Genomic DNA, 25,958 nt, shown 5'->3' with positions numbered 1-25,958 from the left:
CGCCCGGGGTGGGGGGTCCTCACCCCTGCCCCAGGCTCGGCGCACGCGGTGTGTACAGGACGGGTCTCGCCTCTGGCCGACTGTTTACGTCTGCAGCGCGTGCCAAGGCAGCCCCCGGGCCGGGTCTGGGCGCTGGGGGCCGGGAGAGGCACCGCAGCCGCGGGCTGGGCCAGGTCAGGCGAACAGGCAGGGCTTCCGGAAAGCCTGGCCTGGCCGTGCTGGACAGAGGCGTGGCCGGCCCCACGCCTGCACCAGCCCCGAGCGTGCTCCTGATCGAACCCACGTCCCGCCGCCTCCCCAGCAGGCCGGGGCGGGGGTCTCGGTCACCGCCGGGGCCCCGAAGACTTCGCCCATCTTCCTGGGACCCCTCCCGGGGGGCACTCACAGACAGATGGGGGAAGGGCTGTGCCGGGGGCTACTCGAGGCGGGAGCACTGGGCTCGGGCCGCAATGCCCACACCCAGAGGCCCCGCGGGGCCTCACCCTGCTCTCGCTGCAGGAGCGTCCCCCGCGTCCTGGCGTTGCCAGCCCGGCCTTCCTCCGGGCTCGTTCTTCTAGGAAGTGGACGCGCTGGCTCCTGTCCCCCTGCAAACGCCAGGCGCGGGGGCCAGGCGGGCGCGGGGCAGGGCAGGGCAGGCCGGGAGGCTGAGCTCAGGGAGGCCCGGGGTTCTTGGCAAGGCACCCACCGCCGCCAGCCAGCCGCTCTCTCCGGGGTGTCTCAAGGGGAAATCGCCCATCGATCCCGGGACACACACGCCCGGGACCAATCCCTGACCTCCGCACAGCCCTGCCTCCGACTCCTGCTGCGCCTTAATGTTTAAATTATTAAATGCATTAATGTATTTACATTATTCAAGTCTTATGTGCATTTTTCTCAGATAATTTATGTATAAGAGTTTGAATGTCCATGACTGTTAATGTCTACAACCCTTCCTGTTCATTATTGATTCTGGAAGAAAAAAAAAAGTCAGAGTTTTAATGCCTTATTTTTAATGTATTAAGAGTCTGAATAAGTGCATTCTCTTTTTTCTTTTGTAATTTCATAATTTAAGTAGTGCATTTATTAAACTGACACAGTATGAATTGTGGTGAAGTCTGGCACGGCTCCACGCTGCCGGGGCAGCCGGCAGAGAGCTCGGCCGCTGCTGGGCCGGCCTGGCGGGGCCCCTGCCGCCCTCCCCGCCCGCCCTGCCCCTGCCCCCACCCCGCCCTGCCCCCCCCCCCCCCGCCCCGCTCCCGGCCCCTCTGCAGGGCGCTAGAGCCACCCGCGCTCAGTCCATCTCTCTCTCCCTCTCTCTCCCTCTCTCTCTCTCTCTTTCTCTCTCTCTCTCTCTCTCTCTCTGTCCAGAACCTCCAGGACTCGGCACTTGCCGGGGAAGCCCGGCTGGGCGGGAGGTGGGTCAAGGCCCCGGGTTCGAGCGTCCCCCAGCAGGCCAGGCCGCCCACAGACAGACGCTCCCTGCGCTGAGAAGCCCCCTGCAGGGGCAGCAGCGCCACAGCGACACCCGCCGGCCCCCGCGCTCCAGGGCCGGGAGGGAGGGAGGGCAGGGACCTGCGAGCCAGCACAGGCTCCGCTGTGTGTGCATGTGAGTGTGCTCACATGCACACACGCGTGCACACACATGCACACACACACGTGTGTCCATGGAGAAGCAGCTGAGCTCACTGCCGCCTCACGATCACCTCTGGTACCTCAGAACCCGCCCATCCCAGCCTCCCCCCTTCCTCTCCCTCTCTCCTCCTCTCTCCCTCTAGGGACCTCTAGGTCCCTCTATATCCCTCTCTCTCTCTCTCTCCCTCCTTCTCCCTCTCTCCTCCCTCTCTCTCTCTCTCCCTCTAGGTCCCTCTCTCTCTCTCTTTCTCTCTCTCTCCCTCTCTCTCTCCCTCTTCCTCTCTCCCTTTCCCTCTCTCTCTCCCTTTCTTTCTCCCTCTCTCCCCCTCTCCCTCCTTCTCTCTCCCTCTCTCCCTGTCTCTCCTCTATCCATCTCTCTTCCTCTCCTTCTATCCCTCTCCCTTTTTCTCTCTCTCCCTCTCTCCCTCTTTTCCTTTCTCTCCCTCTGTCCCTCTCTGTCCCTCTCTCCTTCTCTCGCTCCCTCTCTCCTTCTCTCCCCCCTCTCTCTTTCCCTCTCTCCTTCTCTCTTTCCCTCTCTCTCTCCCTCCTCCCTCTCTTTTTCTGTGTCTCCCCCCCATGCATTCACACCATACGTATTATTTAATATTTGTTCCCCCTTGCTTTTATTTTTCTATTTTTTCCCCCCGAATCCCTTCGTTTCTTATTTCCTCTTCTTTTCATTTTTGGGCTACTCATTACCATTCTTTAACTGTTACAATTTATATCAGCATATAATGTTAAATAATTACAGGGAGCGGGGAGCTCACTCTAGTGAGGATATAAACGCGCTGTGGGAATCTACAGATTTAAACAAATAACACTCGCGGCAGGGGGTGAGCGGATGAATTAGCATTAATATCCGGCCTGGGAGATCCCAGCGCACTGGTACTGCTTAAATACAGATCTTTTCTGGAACAGTCGATACGACAGCTCCCGGCAATACGGGCCGCTCCCGCCCCCAGTCAATATCGCAGCCATGAAAATAGCAACGTCCCTATAGCGATCAATACCGCGGCCCGCGAAAATAAACCTTCCCTTTTAAGGGCTGTATAATAGTCAGCTAAATGGAAGGACTGGCACCCACAGCTGGAGGGCTGGGCGGCACGGCCCAGGGAGCCTCAGACCCCACCCCCACCCCACCCAGCACCCACGCGGGGGAGGGGACACGGGCATCCCGTCCAGCGTCCCTGCCTGGAGGGAGGGCGTGAGACGCTCCAGCCAGCGGGCCAGGGCCGGACACAAGGTTGCTCTGGGCGCGCCGGCGGCACGAGTTGTTTCCGGAAGCCTCCGTCAGGGCCTGGGCTGCACCTCGGCTGCACGGATTCCCCTCCCCCCGCAACACACAAACCCCGGGAGAGAAGCTTCACCGCACCGTCCTCCCCCATGGGTCTCCCGGGGCGGGCCGGGCGCTGGGGTGGGATTCTGTTCCTCCACGGCCCCGACCCCTCATTAAGATGCCACAGTCTGTCTGCATCCCGGGCAGGGGCGGGGAGCCTCCCCCCACTCCCGGCCAGGCGCATGCAGTCAGTCAGCGGCTCGGGGAGGGCTGCACCCGCCGGCCCACCCCCAGCCCGGGCTCTGACCCTCCAGGGTCCAGCCCGAACCCGCCTTGGGAGACAAAGGGGCCAGGGAGCGGGCAGCAGGCACGGGGCGTCCTTCAAGGCCAGAGAAGGCCGCGGGGACGGGGGCGCCCTGGGACTCGCCGCTAACTCGGAAAACGCCGGCCACAGACACAGGCCACAGACACGAGCCACGGCACAGGGCAGCCAGAGCCGAGGCAGCCACGTGCTCTGGGACAGGCCCCGGGACAGGGACCCCTGAGGCAGGTGGGCCGGGAAGAGGAGGGGGAGAGACAGGCGAGCGCAGGGGAGGGGGGAGAGAGCCTCTCAGGCACTCAGGCTCAGGCTCTCGGCCGCGCAGGAAACGGCCGTTGCAATAAAACAAACAGAAGGTGAGTCATCTGCTCCTCCGACTCCTGAGTGGACAGGGGCCGTTTCCAGCCCGCTGCAGGGCCGCTGCCGTGTGAGAGCAGGGGTGGGGGGGCAGCGGCCGGCCCGGCCCGAATCCCGGCAAGGAGCGGCCACCGGGCCTGAGCCGCACTCGGGGAAGGGCCAGAAAGGTCTCACGCGAGGCGTCCTCCAGGCCACCTTCCTGGCAGATGCCCGAACACAGGCCTGGGCTCGCAGTCACGCCCTCGGCCCCCACGCCTCACCCCCAGCTCCCTACATGTGTGCATACGTGTGTACACACACGTACATATGAACATACGTGTGTGCCCCATGCACTCAGCACCCCGCTCCTAAGTGTGTGCAGACTGCAGATGTGTCACCAGATGCCTGTCCTCATGCCTCAGGGCCCAGCCCTGCCAGGAGCACACCAGCCCGGGACACACACACACAACAGCCTAGCGGACGCCCCCCATGGCAGCCGGGGCAGGAGTGCGGCAGACAGAGGGGAGCAGCCCGGCCCGGCCAGCGCAGGCGGGCACTGGACTCAGAGCAGGGCACTGGACTCAGAGCAGGGCACTGGACTCAGAGCAGGGCACTGGACTCAGAGGAGGGCAGGCAGTGAGCACTGGACTCAGAGCAGGGCGGACACTGGACTCAGAGCAGGGCAGGCAGCGAGCACTGAACTCAGAGCAGGGCAGACACTGGACTCAGAGCAGGGCGGGCATTGAACTCAGAACAGGGCGAGCAGCGAGCACTGGACTCAGAGCAGGGTGGGCAGCGGGCACGGAGCGGGGTCAGAATAGATCGAGGCCAGGGCTTTCTCTGGGAGCCGCAGGACGTGCCCCTGCTGGGCCTCAGTGGACTCCCGAGACCGGAAGACACCCACCCCGGCCCGGCGAGCACGTCCCCACATGGTCTCTGCATGCGCCCGAGGAGACGAGGAGGGGCCCCGGGCGCGAGGGCGGAGAGGGACGCCCCGGGGATCCCGGGGAGCGGCCGGGCCGGGCCGGGCCGGGCCTGGGCAGCAGGAGCACTCGCCGGCCCTCGGCGGCGGGCAGCGGGCCGACCACAAGCCCGCGCGGCCGCCTGCCCTGCTGATCTATAATTGGGCAGTCTGTGACGGAGCCACCAATTACCCCGGGCCTGTGTTTAGTCCACAGACAAAGGGAAGCAGGAGAGACCAGTTAGCAATGAGTAAGTAATGGCCGCTAAATACAGCGTGTTTTATGGGGCTGCTCCGGCAGGAAAAGCCATTCGGAAAATAAAAAGTGAAAGAATAAAATAAGCTCGAGAAACTCAATTTTCCTCTCCCTTCCTCCCAAAGCCACACTTAGGGTAAAATGAGGTTTGCGCAGGTTAATCCTTGTGAGGTAAGAGAAAAATGATTAAATACATTAAAAAAATCAATTGTACATTAAACCAAATCCAGGAACTGCGAGAATAAACACCGCAGCGTCCCCCAGCCGGCGTGAGCCGCGCGGGCCGGGCCGGGAGCCCGCGGGGACCCCGGGAGACAGGCCACAGGACGCAGAGACGGAGCCGGGCGGGAGGCCCCTCCGCCGGGCGTCAGGCAGAATAAAGTTATTTCGAGGCATCACGAAGGGGGGAAATCAAATGTGTTCCCTCGGGGCTGCGGGGGGCTGAACTCTCCAAAACTCCCACGGAAACGAGGGCAGCGCTGGTGGGTACACGGGAGTTACAGAGGACCGGGCTGGCGGGCGACCTCCCGGGATCCCACGCTATTTCCTCTGTCCACTAGCGGATTCTGTGAGGTGCCACTCGTCAGGGGGCGCGAGGAGAGGTTTTGCCGGGGGCTGGGAACACCCACCCTGGAGGGCCCCCGGCACCGCCAAGCCCACCCCCCCCAAAGCCAGAGCGCATGGGGCCCGAGGAGCACACGGCTGGCCTCGTGCGAGACCCAGCGAGCAGGGCGCAGGCAGGGAGGGACGGCGCGGGGCCCACGCGGGAAAGGGGCCCGTCCACTGCAGAGGGGGCCGGTGGCGCCCGTGGCACTGGGGCCAGGAAATAAAGGGCTTCAGACAGCTCCTGGGTCTTCAAAGCGCCTGGGCAGAGCGAGGCAGAGCCCAGGGGTGCAGGAGGCAGGGCCCGTGGGCGGGCAGGGGAGGGGTGCGCGGGGCTGGGGGCCCTGGGAAGCGCAGAGGCAGGCGCCCCTCCTGCAGAGCTGGAAGCATGGGCCGCGGCTGCCCCCTGGAGGCGGCTGGCGGCACAGCACCTGACATGAGCATCCCATTATCCCATCTCCGCGCCCAGCAGGCAGTGGTGAGGGACCCACGTCACGTCCAGGCGGCCACCGGCGGTCCTGTCACCTGTGCCGAACTCAGAGGCACCTTTCCACCGGCGACGAGGCTGAGACAAGGCTCCAGCAGGCCAGAGGACACGCAGCCCGGGCCCCAGCCGCTCGGCACCCGCACAGGGCCGGCCTGGCAGGGCCAGTCTGCTCCAGGCCCCCCTGGCCAGCGCCGGGGACACCGAGGCCCGGGAACGCACCCCCCGGGCTGGTGGAATTAAGCAGGATGACAGAAACACGGCGACCCGGAGGCCAGCCCCGGGCCGCGGGCCGCCCTCGTGGCCTATTAATCAGGGCTGGTAATTGGTCAGCTAATCGAAAAGTCGGTTGAGGCAGGGAATCATTAAACACGCGCCCGCCCGCCACCCCCCGCATTCCGCGCCGACGAGCCCGCAAGCGCACAGCCATCCGCTGCTTCTGATGTCGCGCCAGGAGCTGCTGTGGGAGCGTGGGCCGACACCACAGCTCCCAGACGTGGTCCGACGCTCGCCCCACCCGGCCACACCCGTCCGACTTCTCTGGGGCGCTGCCCGCTGCCCCCCCGCCCCGTCTTCCACCTCTCACTGGGACCCAGCGGGCCAACAGCCACGGCACCCGGGCCCGGCCTTCGGACCCCCGTGGCTGCTGGGCGCCCGCTCAGCCTCCTCCTAGCAGAAACAACACAGCGACTCGGCGAGTGCACGCGGCAGGCCGGACCGGCCACCTCGGGGCTGGCGCGGGGCGGGGAGGGGCCCGCACCCCAGGTCGGGCCCCCCGTGAGGTGTCTGCTCGGGCCCGCTCTCGGCACCGGGAGCCCCAGGGCGGAGCGCCAGCTCTGATGAGGAGGCTGCAGTCTCCCCCGCCCACCCGGCCCTTCGAGCACCGGGGCGGGAGTAGCGTCGGAGCCTGCCGACGTTGCCCCAAACCCACAAGAGAAACCGTGTTCAGGGACCGGAGTGTGGCCCGGGCAGCTGACCGGACGGGCACGTGTGGGCCCACGGCGGGTCCCCAGAAGTGCACACGCCGGTCCAGGAAGGCAGCTTCACTGAGCCTTCACCCGCACGGCACGTGGTGAAGTGACTCTCCAAGGAGACGGGGGGCTGGGGGGAGGCGTCCGCGGGAGCCGCTCTCCCTGCCCCTCTGGACAAACCCATTTCTGGCGGGAAAACGGAACCTCCCAGGTAACCAGCTGGCAGGACCCACCCCAGCTGCGCCCAGTGCCCCTCAAGGCTGGCTCAGGAGGGACACGGACACCCCCACCCCCCCATGGACACCCAGGACACACACAGGCCACACTCAGGACATGCCCAGGACACACACAGGCCATGCCCAGGACACACACAGGCCACACACAGGCCACACACAGGCCACACTCAAGACATGCCCAGGACACACACAGGCCACACACAGGACATGCCCAGGACACACACAGGCCACACACAGGACATGCTCAGGACACACACAGGCCACACACAGGCCACACTCAGGACATGCCCAGGACACACACAGGCCACACACAGGACACACAGGACACACACAGGCCACGCCCAGGACATGCTCAGGACACACACAGGCCATGTTCAGGACACACACAGGACACACCCAGGCCGCAGGGAGGTGAGAGAAAGGCGTGGGTGGAGGTGAGCAGGCGCGGGGAGCAAGGCGCCATCTGCACACACGGGGAGGGGAAGGAGGCGGGGCCACCACTCAGAGGCCACGGGGCGGCAGCCCCGCTCCTCGGACCCTGGGTCGGGATGGACGGCCATGTGCCCGTCCGCTGGGGCAGCGGGGGAGAGGCCGGGGCCCAGTGTGGGCCTGGCCCGAGCAGCAGACCACGAGAGGTCGCCGGGGTCACCCCGGAAGGACCTTCTCAGAGACGCTGTCTGGCCTGAGGCAGCGATGACGACACACAGCGGCCGACACCCCGTGAGGTCGCCGAGGTCCCCTGCACACGAGGGTGGGAAAGGACACGGGGGCGGGGCAAGCACAAACTCTCCCCCGCCCCCCGGGAGGACACAGCGGGTGACAGGAACTCGGGCGGGCGCAAAGTATGGCTGTGCGAGCCAGGAGCCCGAGTGTCAACAAAGCTGGGCACCGTCGCAGATTCCATTTCCCTAATTACCACTCCCGGGAGTTTCGATCCGTCTAATAATTATTTGTGCAAGGATACCTTCAAGCCGAGAAGCCTCTTCATTCACCCGAGAGGAAAAGACCCGGGGCCCCGCCTGGCCCCCCAGTCTGGGCAGGGCGGCGGCAGGAAGCTGCAGAGCGCCCGAGCGGCCCCGGGGACAGCGCCAGCTGTCACCACCCCAGGAGCCTCCCAGCAGGGGACGGGGAAAGGGAGGGCCTGCTGCTGGGGGAGCAGGGCGGGGTTCTGCCAGGCAGGAACCCTCGGGCTCCCCATCACACTTGGACCCCAGCCCCAAGGTTCCCAGTAGCAGCTGTGAGGGGAGTCAGGAGTGACCCTGAGCACTGTACTGAGAGTCACCCGAGCACCATACTGAGTCACCCAGGCATTACACTGAGGGTGCCCCGAGCACCACACTGAAAGTCCCCCCAGTACCACACTGAGACCCCCGAGCACCACTGGGGTGAGCCCCAATCCCAAGCGGGGAAAGGGCAGGCCGGGTCCTTCTGCCCGGGCCCGCACGGCCTTTGGATGAGTCGGGGCCGGGGCAGTGCTGGGGTCTCAGCTGCCACAGACCCGGCTCCGCCCGCGCCCGCCCCGAGACTGGCAGCTCTCGTGAGAGAACTGCGGGTTCCCGGGAGCCCCGGCGAGGCCTGTCCCGCCGTGTGTGCGGGGACTACAGGAGCCTCTGGCCTCGAGGGGCTGGGGGCGCCAGCCGCGGGGAGGGTCGGCGAGCACCTGGGAGTGATCCCGAGCACTGAGCTGGGAGTAAGGCCTGGCAACACGAGCAGGGCCCGACAACCCCAGAGAAGCATCCTCCGTTCCCGCCAGCGCTTGGGACCCATGTGACGGACAGCGGGCTCGGGCCGGCTCTGCGTGGGGCCCCCAGGCCCGCCACCCGCCCGCTCCAGAGGGGAAGTCCTGAGCACCCCGAGCTGCCTGGACCAGACGCCCCGCCCGCGCCCGCGCCAGACGCGCTGGAGTGGGGCATCACCGCGGCGGCCGGCCAGCGCCTCTGAACGGCCACCGTGAGCCCAGAGTGTCCCCCAGCAGCCAGGACACGGGGGAGTCAGGCACGGGAGGGCCCTGCCAGCACACGGCCAACTTGGTCCGGTCCCCGGCAGCCAGCCCGGAGCACGCCCGGTGTGGCCCAAACACAAACAGGTGAACAACCACACTCACGGGCACGGGACACGGCTGCCCCCGGGCCCAGGCACAGACACTGCAGACAGCGGCTAAGGCCGGCCAGGGCAAGACGCCAGGGAAGGCTGCGGGACAGCGGGACTCAGGGGACACGGGGACATGGCCGGGATCTGCAGGCACGGGAAAGCCTTTCCCAAACGGATGGCCCAGAGGAGCCAGAGACAGTGCTGAGACCACACACACACACACACACACACACACAGGCACACACGGACACATAGGCACATATACATGGACATACACACAGACATGGACACACACAGATGCACAGACGTACACACAGAGCACACATATGGACACACACACAGAGACACATGGACACACAAACAGACACACATACGGACACACACAGAGATACATGGACACACATACAGACACACAGACCCACACAGAGACACAACACACACGGACACGTGGGCACAGGCACACAGGGTCGGGGAGAAACCAGCCACCACACCCCTTCCCCGGCGGCCTGGGGCCCAGGGCTGAGGAGGAAACGAGCAGGGGGCAGGAGGAGGGGCTGCCACCGCCTCATCAGAAGCCACAGTGGAGGCGACCCCGAGGGGCGTGTGGGCCAGAGAGGCAGGAGCAGGCGTCACCCCCACGAGGGCAGGGCGGGCGTCCCTGCCGGCTGGAGCAGAGCCCCACGGGGCGGAGAGGCTTCCAGAAGCTTCTACAGGCCTGGGGGGGGGGTGGGCGAGGTTCAGTGAGCTGGGAAGAAGGAAGAGAGCAGCCATGGAGCCGGGCGGAGGGGACGGGTCCCCACGGGAGGCAGAGACGCACAACCAGACACACACGGACACACGGTCAGGGCCGGATCTGGAGGCCCGAGAGTAAAACAGACACAGACACAGACACAGACACACACACACACACACACACACACACACCCCACTGCCACGCACCCTGCCACCAGCACCGGGCGGCCCCCTCCGGCCTCGCTTCCCTCCCTCTCCTACAGGGGGCGCCCTCACTTGGTGCCATCACTGCACCCCCATTTACCAGAGTTTCACCTGTGGCCCCGCAGGACGGGGCCAGAGAAAGTGGGAGCCTGTTCCCAGGCCAGGCGGGCCAGGCGGGAGGCGACCCCCGAGAGACCCACCGCCCCGCGCCGGCCGCTCAGCCAGGCCTCTCCCGCGCGGTGCCCAGGAGCCCACAGCGACCGGGCACTCTGGGGGCAGCGCAGACGCGGCTTCCGGGAAGGGGCTTCGTGGGGAGCCGGGCCTGGGCGGACGGGGAGGGGGCCGCCACCAGGGTGTGAGTCTGCAAACTGGGCCACTGAGTGTGGCACACACGCGCAAACACGCACCCATACACACACGCACGCACATATACACATATGCACACACGTACACACATGCACATGCTCATACACATGCGCACACATGCACGCGTGCGCGTTCTCGCCCATTCTCCCTGCAGCCCTCCCTGCCCCTGAGCGGCAGGGCCGGGCCCGCTGGTGAGGTCACAGGTCGGGCCGCGCACCACGGGAATGAGGCTTCGTGTCCCCGCAGCTGTCCTGAGTGTTCGCCGGCGGGACTGTGGGCGGGGTCCCCGCTGCCGACTCCAGCAGCCCGTGCACACCCCCGGCCCCCCCCTTGCAGGCCCCACGAGGCTCCTTGGGCCCCCGGCCACGCCGCGCGGCTGGTACCCTCGCTTAATCAGACGCCGCCAAGACTCGGCCAAAAGCAATAAGGGCCTGACTGCGAGACTGTGGGAGTTTAATATAAAAAAATTAATAAAAAAAAAGAAGGGAAGGAGAAAGGGTCTACCTTTTAATAGGGCCCTAATTACCCAACTCGTAGGATCAGCCCAAATGAGATGGGAGTTTATTTCGGGTTTTTTTTTAATTATTGTGTTTTTTTTTATATATATATAAATTGCTGCTATGTGTTTTCTTTCCTCTGAGCAATTATGCAGCAAGTACGTAAAGAGAGGGAAAATATTAATTAAATATAAGGTAATTGTAGAGTCCGCCTGGAGAGAATGAGCCTGGACTCGGGGCTGGAGGCTCTGCGGACTGCTCGGGGCCTCCCAGAAAAGAGGAAATAAAAGCCCTGCCCGGCAGTGGGGAGAGGCCGTCCAGGGGCCCGGGGCCCAGCAGGCCTCGGCTGGCTGCTGAGGCATGGCCCGGGGGTCTGCAGCCCGGGGCTGAAGGGCCGTGAGGGGGACGTGGTCCTGGAGCCCAGGGTCTCCCCAACCTCAGTCCGCGGCCCCCCGGCCCCCCACGCTCCGGAGCTGTGGGAGCTCAGCGGCTCTCGGCCCCTCCCAGGCCGCACCAGAGGGAACCAAGGGTGGGGCCGGGAGGGGTGCTGGACGGGTCACTGCAGCCCAAACGGCACCCCCCGGCCTGTGCCCAAGGAAGTCTGGGGGTGCCGGCTGGTCCGCCCCGAGCACACTCGTCCTCTCTGGCGCCGGGAAACTGGGGGCCTGCAGAGCCCGCCAGGCCACACACCGGCCGGCCAGCGGGGCCTTGGGCGGGAGCAGGGGCAGGGCGGGAGCCTGCGTGGGGCAGTGGGCAGGGCACAGGCAGGCCGTGGGGCGGGGCCGGCTGGACGCTCCGGCACCCTCTGACGCCACAGACCCACTCTGGGCCCAGGCCCAAGGGCACGCGGCTGTGGGGCGGGCGCCCGGCCCCAACCAGAGGAGGGTCTCCCGTGGCACCCGCCGGAGTGAGGGACGGTCCCGGGCACCCGCGGGCCCCTCCCCACCCCTCCCACCACGCGGGGAAATGCGGCACTTACCAGCGGCTCCCGGGGCAGCACGGCCTCGGCTCCCGGAGGAGAGCTGGGCTGCAGGGGGGAAACAGAGACAACGGTGAGCCCGGGGTGCCCACTGCCCCGCCCGCCAGGGACCCCCTCCCGCCCCCCTGCCCAGCCACGGAGCTGCGGGGAAGCAGGAAGGAAGGACCAACGGCGCTGCCAGGTCTCGCCACCAGGGGGCGCCGTTGACCCACACTCAGCCTCCCCCGAGCCTCTGGCCAAGAACTGAATCAGTGCAGGCAGGTCCCTTTGGTCACCGGGGTCAGTGGTGAAGGGGGCCGGGCCCAGGCGTGTCCTCAAATCCTTCCCGAGAACAAGCTGGTGCCTCCCCGCCCCCGCGGGCCACCCCAGGGAGCTGGGCAGGGCCGGCGGCCAGCGCAGACGCCCAGCAGAGCAGGCCGACTTGCTCCCGGGCGCGTGCTCAGGCAATCCCCGACAGACACTGTCCAACGGGCCGGAGCCCTGCCTGCCTCCCCAGTCTCCCGCCACCGGGGGTCACGCCCGAGCCACCCCCCGCCGCCGGAACTCACAGGGGCTCCTCCCGGACGGCCCCCCAGCCATGCCGCCGGATGCCACGCCAGGCTGTCTGCACTCAGGGCGCCCCAGAGGGGGCGGGTGGGAGCCCTCCGCCCCGAGGGACCCAGCCCTGGCAGCCGACCTCCACTACCGCCACGCTCCAGGCCGCGCCCCACACGCTGAGTGTCACAGACGAGGGACATACTCCGGGGCAGTGGGACCGACTCACGTCCCACGATCACAGCACGTGTTTGACGGGCTCAGACCGGGGGCAACAAACCACAGAGGGGAATACACACGCAGGCCTGACTGGGAGCACCTGTAAAGGCAATTGGAGGCCGCCCCAAAAACCTCCGCCCCTCCCGGGGAGCCCAGCAAGCTACCGAGAGCATCCTGCCCGCACGGCAGAGCCCGGCAAGCTACCGAGAATGTCCCGCCCGCACGGCAGAGCCCGGCAAGCTCCCCGTGGCGTATCCAATATGCCAAAACCAGTAACAAGTCTCACCATGGAGACGTTACTGGTGCCCACTCGAGCACATCGATGAGCAATGGGATGACAGGGACACAGTGATACTGTCCAGACGGGCTCAACTCAGCAGAAACTCTTAGGGGGGGTGGGGGGCACGGGGCAGTGTCCACAGCCTGCCCAGGGCGAAGGCGAGGGCCGGGTCCTGGGGGCTGGAGCATGGCACAGAGGGAGGAGGGGGATGGCCCCGAAGGCAGCCAGCCCGGGCTCCACCCCTAGCCCCGCCCCGTGCTCCCCGAGCCCACCAGGAGTGGCTCCTGAGCACAGAGCCAGGAGTCAGCCCTGAGCGCTGCCAAATGGCGTCCGGAGGATTCCCTCTCGCCCAGCGGCCAGGCCAGCAAGGACCTGCAGAGGGACCCAAAGTGCCAGGACCCGGGGCAGGGGCAGCAGGGATGGGCCTAGGCGCCCGCGTCCTCCCCGCCCCCACCCGCGGCTCCTGGCCCTGCCATGCCCTGGGCCCTGGCCTCTCACACTCCTCGGCCACCTCTGCCCGCCGCTGCCACCTGACTCAGCGCCCCTGTGCCCGCACAGCCGCCAAAACACACAGCAGACTCCAAAGGCCAGCCAGGCCGAGCTAACGGCGACCAAGCCCTGCCGCCCGCCCTCTCCGACGCTGCCCGGCAGGCCCGTGCCGTCCCGAGGGCCACACGCACCAAAGGCCCCCCCAGGCCCACAGAAGAGTGGCCAGCACCCTCACGGCCCCGACGGAGAGATGACCTGCCCCTCCCCCCAGTCAGAGGCTGGGTGTAGCCCACGTCTGGGCAGCCTGGACTCTGATGGGGTGGGGGTCCCTCCCCCCCCCGCCCCCGGGGGCCGGGCTCCCTTCCCTGACCCCCAGAGTGCGAGCGCAAACACACACACACACACACACACACACGCGCGCGAGTCACCAGCCTCTTCTCTTCCGGAACCGAGTCCAGGAGTCCATCTGGACTCGCGCCTGCCACGGCCCGATTGATTTCCGCTTGATGACAAACCTCACGCGCCAGAATCTGCATCCCTGCCCGAGACCGCACCGGACACTGCAGGGGCGGAGTGGTAACGAGGGGGGGCGGGGGGGCGCAGATCACGGGCCACAGAGGCTGCGGGGTCGCGGCGCAGACGCGTCATCTCCCCCTGCTCACTCCTCCTTCAACCCTGCCCCCCCAGAGCCGCCTGAGAGGACCCCGGGGCCGGGCACCCGGACCCTCCCGTGCCGACGGGCACCAGGCCAGCCCACAGCCACCGTCAGGCTCCCGTGACGGGGGAGGGGCGCGCAGGTGAGGGAGGGGACAACAGCGGCTGCCCCCGAGTCAGGCCTCAGGGGGCCGCCCCCAACATCCCGAGACAGAGCGAACCCCGGGCCTCCCTCCACACCCCTCTGGTGCCTGGGGGACAGGGGTAAGGCGCCTGACCTGGGTCAATCCGGGCACCCCATGTAGCCCCCTGGACACCATGGGGTGACCCCTGAGCACAGAGCCAGAGTCAGCCCTGAGCGCCTCCATGTGTGGTGCAAAACCCAATAAAAAAAAAAAAAAAAAAAAAACGGGCTGGAGTGATAGCACAGTGGGTAGGGCCTTGTATGCGGCCGGACCCGGGTTCGATTCCCAGCATACCATATGGTCTCCTGAGCAGAGGTAATTCCTGAGTGCAGAGCCAGGAGTGACCCCTGTACATTGCCGGGTGTGACCTAAAAAGAAAAAAAAATCAACAGGGAGGGAAAGAGAGAGAAGGAGGGGGTGAAGAGGGAGAGAGAGGGAGGGAGAGAGGGCGAGAGAAGATGCCGGAAAGCCTACTGAGAGGAGACAATGCCTCTTCCCTAAGTTCAGGGCTCATCATCCCTTTGGACTGGGAATCCGAGACAGTGCAATAAAGCGAGAGAGCAGAACTGCGCACTGAGAGGACGGGCCAAAGCTCTGTGTCTGCAGGTGACACAGCTACCCAGAGAAACCTTAAATCCTTCCTTTCCCGTGGGGGCGTGCCTATCAGAGCCGGGGGCTTACTCCCGGCTCTGCGCTCGGGGACCACTCCGGGCAGTGCTGGGGCTCGAACCCGGGAAGCGAGGCCAGTGCCCTGGCTCGGTCCGAGCTCTGTGGCCCCGGGAAATCTACTTCCCCAAAGCGGTTAGAATCCGAGTGCGTCACGGACAGCGGGACAGGAGGCCGCACTCCTTGGACAGGCCTCGGGCCCACCCGCCCCGCACGGCCCCTGGGCACGGCCAGCCAGCCCAGCAGCAGGTGGGCGAGGGAAGTTCGGGCGCAGGGTCGAGGGGGCGCTGGTGGCAGGGGCCCCTGAGCACTGCCGGGGCAGCCCCTAGGCTGACACACTGATGACCACTTAAAGGGGCCAGGGGATGGTCGGAGCCGGCACAAGCCCCGCACGCGTGAGGCCGGGTCCCAGCCCCGCACCCCAGAAACAGCCGAATGCAAGCGGCAGCAACAGCACGTGCTCTGCAAGCAGGAGGGCCAGGCTCAAACCCAGTACCACAAGGCTCAGTACCCGGTACCACAAGGCTCAGTACCCAGTACCACAAGGCTCAGTACCCGGTACTGTCTGGCTCAGTACCCGCTACCACATGGCCCAGTACCCAGTACTGCACGGCCCAGTACCCGGTACCACATGGCTCAGTACCCGGTACTGCCTGGCTCAGTACCCGGTACTACAAGGCTCAGTACCCAGCACTACATGGCACAGTACCCGGTACCGCACAGCCCAGTACCCAGTACCACATGGCTCAGTACCCAGTACCACACAGGCTCAGTACCCAGTACCGCATGGCCCAGTACCCAGTACCACATGGCTCAGTACCCACTACCACATGGCCCAGTACCCGGTACCACATGGATCAATACCCGGTACCGCAGAGCTCAGTACCCGCATGGCTCAGTACTCAGTACTGCATAGTTCAGTACTCAGTAACGCACAATTCAGTACCCAGTATCACATAGTTCAGTACCCGCTACCACATAGCTCAGTACCCTATACAAGCACCAGCAGGATCAACCTGCCACATCCCAAGCCAGGGGCAGCCCCTGAACACCAGCAGGTGTACCCCCAAAGCCAAAATACAGTCGTAAAACAATATATTAAAATTCAAAACTACGATGACATGCAAAATAAACAATCAAGCTTTCAGGGAGGAAACTGAACTGGGCGCAAGCGTGACCCTTGGAACAGCACTGCTGAGGGAAGGAAAGTGTATGACCGGCACCCCACGGGCACCGGAACCGGCTTGCTGTCGCCTGACAGGCATTCCAATCAAGCGGTTTCGAGACGGACGGGGCCATGAACATGATGGTCCAACGGACGCCAGTGACGGGACAGCACGACTCCGTGGACCGCCCTTTGGGTGCAGCGAAGAGGACACAGCTCAGTTCTTTCAGGGGTTGGAAATCTCGCCAAACGGGATGAGGCCGGCGAAGCACCACAGGGAGCAGCACGGGAGGCCTTCGCGCGGCCGCAGCCAAGGCAGGAAGCGCGCTGGGGAGACACAGGGAAGAACAGGCGCAGGTGTGTGAGACCTTCAGAAGCAGGAGTGAAGCCAAAGCACTGTAGATCCCAGGGCCGCGCCGGGGCCGTGCGGAGACCAGGCGGAGGAAGGGGGTCGCTGTGGGGCAGGCGTGGAGTCTGCTTGACAGAGAGCGACCAGGAGGCGGCCCTCAGGACGGTGGTCAGGGTGGCCTCGAAGACTACGGCGCGGAGATGGTCGTGGCTAGGGAAGGGATGGTCCTGGTGACAGAGCGAGATGGGGGGGGGGCACGCGATGGCGGAGCTGCTGACCCAGTCCAGGCCTTCATGGAGGTCCCTGCGCACACGGGAGGGTCACCCTCGCGGGCAACTGAAGATGACGCTGCAGATTCCCCCCCACTAACCCCATCACACGCTCACAGTGACACTGGAGCGATGCAGATTCCCCCCACCACTAACCCCAACACGCGCTCACAGTGACGCTGGAGCGATGCAGGTTCCCCCCACCACTAACCCCATCACGCACTCACAGTGACGCTGGAGAGATGCAGATTCCCCGGCCACTAACCCCAACACGCGCTCACAGTGACGCTGGAGAGATGCAGATTCCCCGGCCACTAACCCCAACACGCGCTCACAGTGACGCTGGAGAGATGCAGATTCCCCCCCACTAACCCCAACACGCGCTCACAGTGACACTGGAGAGATGCAGATTCCCCCCCACTAACCCCATCACGCACTCACAGTGACACTGGAGAGATGCAGATTCCCCCCCACTAACCCCATCACGCACTCACAGTGACACTGGAGAGATGCAGATTCCCCCCCACTAACCCCATCACGCACTCACAGTGACACTGGAGAGATGCAGATTCCCCGACCACTAACCCCATCACGCACTCACAGTGACGCTGGAGAGATGCAGATTCCCCGACCACTAACCCCATCACGCGCTCACAGTGACGCTGGAGAGATGCAGGTTCCCCCCCACTAACCCCAACACGCACTCACAGTGACACTGGAGAGATGCAGATTCCCCGACCACTAACCCCATCACGCACTCACAGTGACGCTGGAGAGATGCAGGTTCCCCCCCACTAACCCCAACACGCGCTCACAGTGACGCTGGAGAGATGCAGATTCCCCGGCCACTAACCCCAACACGCGCTCACAGTGACGCTGGAGAGATGCAGATTCCCCCCCACTAACCCCAACACGCACTCACAGTGACGCTGGAGAGATGCAGATTCCCCCCCACTAACCCCATCACGCGCTCACAGTGACACTGGAGCGATGCAGATTCCCCCCCACTAACCCCAACACGCGCTCACAGTGACGCTGGAGAGATGCAGATTCCCCGACCACTAACCCCATCACGCACTCACAGTGACACTGGAGAGATGCAGATTCCCCGACCACTAACCCCATCACGCGCTCACAGTGACACTGGAGAGATGCAGATTCCCCCCCACTAACCCCATCACGTGCTCACAGTGACGCTGGAGAGATGCAGATTCCCCCCCACTAACCCCATCACGCACTCACAGTGACGCTGGAGAGATGCAGGTTCCCCCCACCACTAACCCCAACACGCGCTCACAGTGACGCTGGAGAGATGCAGATTCCCCCCCACTAACCCCATCATGCGCTCACAGTGACGCTGGAGAGATGCAGATTCCCCGACCACTAACCCCATCACGCGCTCACAGTGACGCTGGAGAGATGCAGATTCCCCGACCACTAACCCCATCACGCACTCACAGTGACGCTGGAGAGATGCAGATTCCCCCCCACTAACCCCAACACGCGCTCACAGTGACGCTGGAGAGATGCAGATTCCCCGGCCACTAACCCCATCACGCGCTCACAGTGACACTGGAGAGATGCAGATTCCCCGACCACTAACCCCATCACGCACTCACAGTGACACTGGAGAGATGCAGATTCCCCCCCACTAACCCCATCACGCACTCACAGTGACACTGGAGAGATGCAGATTCCCCGACCACTAACCCCAACACGCACTCACAGTGACGCTGGAGAGATGCAGATTCCCCGGCCACTAACCCCATCACGTGCTCACAGTGACACTGGAGCGAGGGCAGCGCAGCCCGAGCAGCAGATGGAGAATCTGCGACACACGAAGACGCCGTAGCTGCCACGTCTACAAGTAAAAATAACACGCGACACCGAGATATCGGACTCTGCTGGAACCCCGCTGCTGGGGTGGCTCCGGGACGGAGGCGACGGGAGCGAGGGCAGGGCCGGCCCAGGGGCCTACGGCTCGGCGGGGAGAGCGGGGCCGGGGAGCGGTCACAGCGGAGGGCACGGTGCTCCGGGCGGCCGGTGGCCACGGGCGTGGGGGCGGAGGCGATGGGGGTTACCGCGGCCGAGGGGCACGAGTGGACGGCGTGGGACGCATGAAAGAAAACCGCCCCCGCGAGAGCCCCGACACAGCATCCGGCCTACAGACTTCCCCACAGGTTTCACTCCTCTCGCGCTCTAGGAACTGCAGTGACTGAAGGAACGTGTCTCCCAAATACTATCTGGTAAGGCCACGGGCTGCGACGGGAAAGTTTCCCGGAGGTTTCATTTCATTCGCATACCTCGACTTAAAAAATAAATTTTTATATTCAAACAAACAAAAAAGTGCGCTGGGTGGAGAATGAGACACGCACAGGAATCAGACCAGCTCCCCTGGAGACCGAGCACCGCAGGGCCCAGTCCCCAGCACCCAGCACTGCCAGGAGTGCTCCCCGAGCACCGCGGGGTGCGGCCCAGACCAAAAGCCCTACAGGAGCGAGTGAGCGGCCACCGCGACCCTCAGCCTGGCCCCAGGAGCGGCAGGACCTTCCCGCCCCGGCCGAGAAGGACGCAGTGGAGCCGCGGGACTGGGTCCACCCTGCCCAGACCCCGACCAACGCGTGGGACCCGTGCCTGTGTGGCCACCGCGCCTGCAGCACTAAAGGACTAATGTCCTCCCCCCACTGTGAAGGGACAGCCACACTCACGGAGACTGGGCTCCCGGCAGGAGCGATGGTCCACGGGAAGGCGTTTGCCTTGCACGCAGCCGACCTGGGTTCGACCCCGAGCCCACAGAGCACCCCCAGGAGGGACCCCCGAGTGCAGAGCCAGGAGGAACCCTGAGCATCCCCGGTGTGGCCCAAAAGAGAAAACGAAACAGAACAAAATTTAATTTTAAAAAACCAAGCACCAACAACAAATAATAAATCAAGGGAGCAAAAGACACGCGAGATGAATCTCCCACGCGTCTCGGTCAGAGGAGCCAGACGCAGTCGTATACCATGAATCCGCTCCTAAATCAGCCGCCGCCGACGAGTGTGATTTAGGGGGGGGGGGGCAGCGCAGAGCCCGGGGCCAGCCGGGATTTATGGGAAGCGGAGCAAGGGCGGTTTAAAGAAACCGACCTGTCCGGCTCCGGCAGGGGCTGGTCGTGGGACACCGGCACTCGCCCCACGGCCCGTGCGACTTCCACACCACTCCAGCTGGCGCCCCACAGGCACGTCTGGCTGCCAGCAGCACCGTGTCGCTCACCAAGACACGGAACCCAAAGACGTTTTTCAGAATGCCAGCAGGGGCCAGAGCCGCAGCACAGCGGGGAGGGCTGGCCTTGCACGAAGCTGGCCCGGCTCAACCCCCGGCATCCCACAGGGTCCCCTGACCTCCGCCAGGTCTGACTCCTGAGTGCGAGCCAGGAGTCAGCCCTGAACACTGCTGGGTGGGGCCCCAAAACAAAACCATACAGAAAACAAAAGGAAATCCCAGTCCAAAATCTCAGACAGACACACGGGGACAGTCACAGAAATGTAGGAAACAGGGAGACGGACCCGGGTCTCCACGACACTCTCTGAGCCCGGCAGGAGCAAGCAGACTCTGTCTCCTGGGCTTCCTCCCGGCTCTGGGGACTGAGCCCTGGGCTGTCTCACGCAGATGCCTGACCACTGAGCCATCTCTCTGGCCCCTGGGCGCTTCTATGGGTACTGCATAGGAGAGTAGGAGCTCTCTGTATCATTATTATTATTACCATTGTTACACGACTGGAGCGATAGCACAGCAGGTAGGGCGTTTGCCTTGCACGCGGCGAACCCGGGTTCGATTCCTCCATCCCTCTCGAAGAGCCCGGCAAGCTATCCGTGGTGTATTCGATACGCCAACATCAGTAACAAGTCTCACAATGGAGACGTTACTGGTGCCCGCTCGAGCAAATCAATGAGCAATGGGGTGACAGTGGTACAGTGCTACTATTACTACTGGAGGCAGGGGTGGGCTGACTATACTTAGCAGTGTTTGGGGACCACGCCTGGCAGTGCTCAGGGGACTGTGTATGTGGGGCCAGGGGTCAAACCTGGGTGGCCGGCAGCAGGGCCAGCATCTAAAGCCCTTCCGCTCTCCTAGCACTATCTGCATTACTCTTGCACCGGGCAGGGGACGGGCCTCGCCCAGTGCTCAGGGCTTACTCCTGGCGGTGCTCAGGGGACGGGGATCAAGCGGGTTGGATGCCTGCAAGGCACCTAATCCCACTGTACTCTCCCGGCCCACAACCCTGTCACAGTTCAGAGTCCTTCCAGCCGAGAGGCTGGCGGGGGAGACTGGGTGCCCGGGTCTGCGGGGCCCCGCCCTGTCGGGTGACGCGCACACTGGGTACTTCCCCAAGGGCTCTCCACCAGGCATCTCCGTGCCCAGCACTCTTGGAGTCAGTGAGTGTCCGCGTGGAGAGGGGACATTCCCACGGAGTGCGCCAGGGGGGCACGAGCGCTCACCCTCCCCCCCTGCCCAGGTGGGCGCAGTGACACCCCCACTCCTACGGCCCCGACGAACCTCTGCCCAGAGTGGGCGACGCTAAGGACAGCACTGCGGGATGGGCAGAGGCAAACAGGAGGCAACAGACGGAATCCCCGCCAAGGACGCGGGCGACAGGGCTGAAACGCTGCCAGGGAGAAACCGCCAGTGCCAGGGCAGGCAGGCAGCACGGCAGGGAGGGCGCTGGCCTGGCACACGGCCGCCTCGGGTTCAAGCCCCGGCACCCCACAGGGTCCCCTGAGCCTTGCCGGGTGTGGCCCCGAGGCCAACAGGCCGAAGGGAGACGGGCAGTGTCCCCGGGAAGCCCGGGAGCAAGCAGGACGAACCCCGCACGCAGCGTCCCTGCACGTCTCAAGGAAACGAGATCGAACAGGAACAGTTGGGGGTGGGGGCGACAGCACAGCGGGGAGGGCATCTGCCTTGCCAGCGGCCGACCCGGGTTGGATCCCGGCATCGCGTGTGGTCCCCGAGCCCAGCAGGATAATTCCTGAGTGCAGAGCCAGGAGCCGGCCCTGGGCATCGCCGGGTGTGACCCCCCCAAGCAAAAACAAAAGAAGAGAGAGAAGAGCAGCGGGCCGGGGTGCCGGCCTGCGGAGGGCATCCCGCGCCCCCGTGTTCTCTCAGCCGCCTCACAGAGGCCGAGGCGCAGGGCACCCGGCCCCTCGGCAGGGAAGCAGACGCTGTGCGAGGCCTGGCTTGGTCCCCAGGCCACGGGGGTCCCCCCACCCCAGCAGGCACAGAGCCAGGAGAAGCCCCCGAGGCCCAGGGGTGAGGCGCGTGCCCGGCATGTGGCCGCACCCCGTTCCCAGCACTGGCAGGAAAGCCCTGAGCACGGCGCCAGGAGCAAGCAGGTGTGGCCCCAACACCAAGCGACGCAAGGACCCGCACACACCCTCAGCAACACGGACGCCTCCCTCCCCTCGGTGGGGCCTGCCGAGTGGGGCAGGAGGGAAGACACCACGGGAGACCTCGCGGGTGGGGCGTGGGCCAAGGGAGCGCAGAGCAGGCGGGCGGGGGAGTAACAGCCCGAAGCGCGAAACCGTGTCCCTGACACGTATTTCGGGGGTGGGGGCGCAGAGAGCACAGGGGTAGGGTGTTTGCTTCGCACGTGGATGATCCGGCGGCCCAATACGGTCCCCTGATGTGGCCAGGAGTGACCCCTGAGTGAGAGCCAGGAGCAATCCCTGAGCATCACAAACAAACATATACAGCACTATACCACTGTCCTCCCGCTGCGCATCGATTTGCTCGAGCGGGCACCAGTAACGTCTCCATTGGGAGACTTGTGACCGTTTTTGGCATATCGAATACGCCACGGGGAGCTTGCCAGGCTCTGCCGTGTGGGCGGGATACTCTGGGTAGCTTGCTGAGCTCTCCGAGAGGGGCGGAGGAATCGAACCCGATCAGCTGCGTACAAGGCAAACAAACACCCTACCCACTATGCTATCACTCCAGCCCATATATACATATGTATATAAATATATATATATATATATATACAAACACACAGACACACACAGACACACAGACACACACACACACAGAGAATCTTGTAAGTAAACATTACTTCAACGAGAAAACAAATTTTGAGGGTTTTCTCTTTTTTGGTGGGGCGGGAGCTGGTGGTGCTCAGGAACTACCCCTGATGGGTTCCGGGGACCACAGGGGGTGTCAGGGATGGCGCCCAGATCAGCCACGCGCTAAGCGAGCGCGCTGCCCACTGTACTGTCGCTCCAGCCCCCAGCAGAAACGTTCTGTGGGGGAAAGGATTCTCCACACTGGCACACGTCTTTCAAGCAGACGCCTGAGATCTTTCTGGAAGGCTCCCCCAAGCAGCGGGAAGGAGAACTGAAGGTCTGGGATAGGTTTTGTTGTAAGTCTTCAGTTTGTTTTCTTTGTTTTTGCTTGGGGGTTGGAGGGCCACACCCAGCAGGGCTCAGGGGTCACTCCTGGTGGCACGTGGGGACCACCTATGGGCTGGGGACAGCTGCAGGGTGGCCGTATGCAAGGCGGGTGCCGGGACCATCCTCTGGGCCTGAGCCTCGTCTTCATGGCCTGGACTCCCTGTGGCCCGGCTGTGTGGGTAATAGCTGAACTTACCACGATGCACAGACAACTTTTACCTTGACAACTTTATTGTTGGGTCACACCCGGCGATGCTCAGGGATTCCTCCTGGCTCTGCACCCAGAAATTACTCCTGGCGATGCTCAGGGGTTCCTCCTGGCTCTGCACGCAGGAATTACTCCTGGCAGTGCTGGGGGACCCTATGGGATGCTGGGAATCGAACCCGGGTCGGCCGCGTGCAAGGCAAAGGCCCTCCCCGCCGTGCTATGGCTCCAGGCCTTCGCTTGACAACTTCAATCTTGTCCTAACACCAGGGCCGGGCAGAGCGCGGAGAGCCAGGTGTGGCCTTGCGTGGGGCTGGTCTGGTCCCGTCCGTGGCGCCACGCAGGGTCCCTGTGCACAGCCAGGAGTGGTCGCTAAAACTCAAAATAATACTATCCCCCCCCCAAGAGCCCTGCCACTAAGCCGGTGATAAAGGCGGTGCACCCCGGTTCAAGAGAAGGTCCGGCGCTCAGGCCAGCTGACCCCGAGCAGCCCCGGACACGCCGCTGCCGTGCGGGGCCCACCCCACGGGCCGGCCCCCGCGCCCCCCACGTCCCCGGCGGGGGCGCGGGTCCGACTGCGCCAGGCCGCCCGGGGGCCGGAGGGCTTGGCGGGCAGCGCCGCGCCGCGGGGGTCCGGGCGGGCGCGGGGCGGGGGTCCGGGCAGGGGTCCTGGCGGGGGTCCGGGCGGGGGCGGGGCGGGGGTCCGGGCGGGGGTCCGGGCAGGGGTCCGGGCGGGGGCGGGGCGGGGGCGCGGGCGGGTCCGGCGGCGCCCGGAGACTGAGGCGGAGGCGGAGGCGCGGCCCGGCCCGCAGGTCGCCCCGGCCGCCCGCCAGGCCCTGACGCGCCGGGCCGGGCCGGTTCCGAAAGGAGGGCAAAGGGGCACCGGGCCGGCCGGAGCGGCGCGCTCGGACCCGCCGCCGGGCCCGGTCCAGCCTGGCCGCAGACCCGCGGCGGCGGCGGCCGGCGGGCGGGCGGGGCGCGGGTCCGACTGTCCCCCCGGGCGCGGGGCCGTGCGGGGCGGCCGGGCCGGGCCCGGGACGCGGCCGTTGTGTGCGGGGACCCCGGCCCGGCCGGTCCCTCCCCGCACGGCCCCGCCCCGCCGCCCCGGCCCGCGTCCGGCGCGGGGGTCCCCGGGGAGGGGCCGGGCGGCGCGGGCGGGGCGGAGGGGGCGGCGCGCAGCCCCCGCCCGGCGCCCCCCGCCCCCGAGGGCCAGTCCCGCTCCCGTACCTGGCTCGGCTGCTCGGCCTGCTCCGAGGACGCCATCTTCCCCAGGCCTGGCCAGTCCATCGCCGCGCGCCTCGGCCGCTGCCCGCGCGCCCGCCCGGCGGCGCCCAGGCCAGAGTAGCCGGCGCCGAGCGCGTCGATGGGGCGCGGGGCGGGCGGGGCGCGCGGGGCGGGGCCGGGGGCGCGCGGGGCGGGGCCGGGGGCGCGCGGGGCGGGGCGGGGCGGGGGTCCTGTCCTCGCAGGTGTCCTCTGGCCTCTGCCTCCCAGCGGAGTGCAGAACTCTGCCCACCCTCACAGTACCCTGGGCACCTAGGGACCGGACCGCACTACTCTGAGTGAAGAAACGTGGAAATGAATGTTTGGGTACAGGCAGGACGTTGAGGGTCTATTGGTTTGCCAGGAACACTGATAGAATAGAAATAAAAAGATCCAGAACTCAGTGCCTGCTGCCCAGACAGACAGACACACAGACACACACACACACACACACACACACACACACACCATCACAGGCATAAGACTACTGGGGTTCAGAATTATTGGGGGGTGCAGGGAGTCAGAGCTTACGTGACCATCATTACTTTGTATCGTGAGTTGTTAGATTTTTTTAACTCTGAAATTCCACTGAAGAACTGGTTAAATCCTGGGGCCAGAGCGAGAGTTCGGAGGGTAGGTGCTGGCCTTTCTCCCAGAGTCCATCCCCCACACGGTCCTCCCAGCCCCACCAGGAGTGATCCCTGAGCACAGAACCTGGAGTAAGACCTGAGCACCAACGGGAGTGGGAAGAACGAGGAGACTCCTAAGGGTTGCTCCGATGAACATTTCCTCCTACCAAACACGGCTTTAATGTTCTGCACTTTTCTTAAGAAGGGATAATCTGATTTCTTTCCTAAACAAGAGAGGATTGTCCCTGAGTGGATATTACAGCTAGTTCTTGTTTGCATAAAATTCCTGCTTTTAAATGAAGAGCCAATTTGGTTCTTTTATTATGTTCATCTGAGATGTTAGGTTTTGTTGATTTGCTCTGGTGTTGGTTTTGGGCAGGAGGTCATACCCAAGGAGCAGTACGAGAAGAAGGACAGATAGCTGGTCATCAGCGTCTGGACAGTCTCAGTGATGTGCTCGGTGTCCCCCCCCCTTCTCTTATGATTTGAGGCCTTAATGTTTAATCTATTTATCGAAGCTTTTTCCTGAGGTCCCCACACACAGCTGAGACAGGGAATCCAGGAGTGGAAATGTGCCCATAACTAATGCTTCTTTGTGTGCAAGACTGGAAACGGCTCTCATCAATATTTCTAATTGACTTCCTCCCAATTAGTCTGAAGGTTAGGATATCTTACTCCGCTTGGGATGGGAAAATCGATGAGCACAGGAC

General features: G+C 64.5%; 1 protein-coding gene across 2 annotated transcripts in view; it reads right to left on the bottom strand.

Moving 5' to 3' along the window:
• Positions 1–24,696, bottom strand: part of PEX14 (peroxisomal biogenesis factor 14) — a 98,756-nt gene extending 74,060 nt beyond the window's left edge. Inside the window, exons 1-2 of one of the 2 annotated variants that reach the window (XM_055140520.1) lie at positions 24,587–24,696; positions 11,923–11,970 (exon numbers count right to left, since the gene is read on the bottom strand). In XM_055140520.1, coding sequence (XP_054996495.1) covers positions 11,923–11,970; positions 24,587–24,646 — 108 coding nt within the window. In that variant the 5' untranslated portion in view covers positions 24,647–24,696. Of the gene's footprint in view, positions 1–11,922; positions 11,971–14,577; positions 14,597–24,586 lie in introns of those variants that run through there. The other variant, XM_055140519.1, reaches the window with a different exon arrangement.
• Positions 24,697–25,958: the final 1,262 nt, after the last annotated feature.

The sequence above is a fragment of the Sorex araneus genome, chromosome 5 (assembly GCF_027595985.1).
Source record: "Sorex araneus isolate mSorAra2 chromosome 5, mSorAra2.pri, whole genome shotgun sequence".
Classification (NCBI taxonomy): Eukaryota; Metazoa; Chordata; class Mammalia; order Eulipotyphla; family Soricidae; genus Sorex; species Sorex araneus.
The sequence above is the reverse complement of the archived record's forward strand: the minus strand, read 5'-3'. Positions and strand labels throughout refer to the sequence as shown.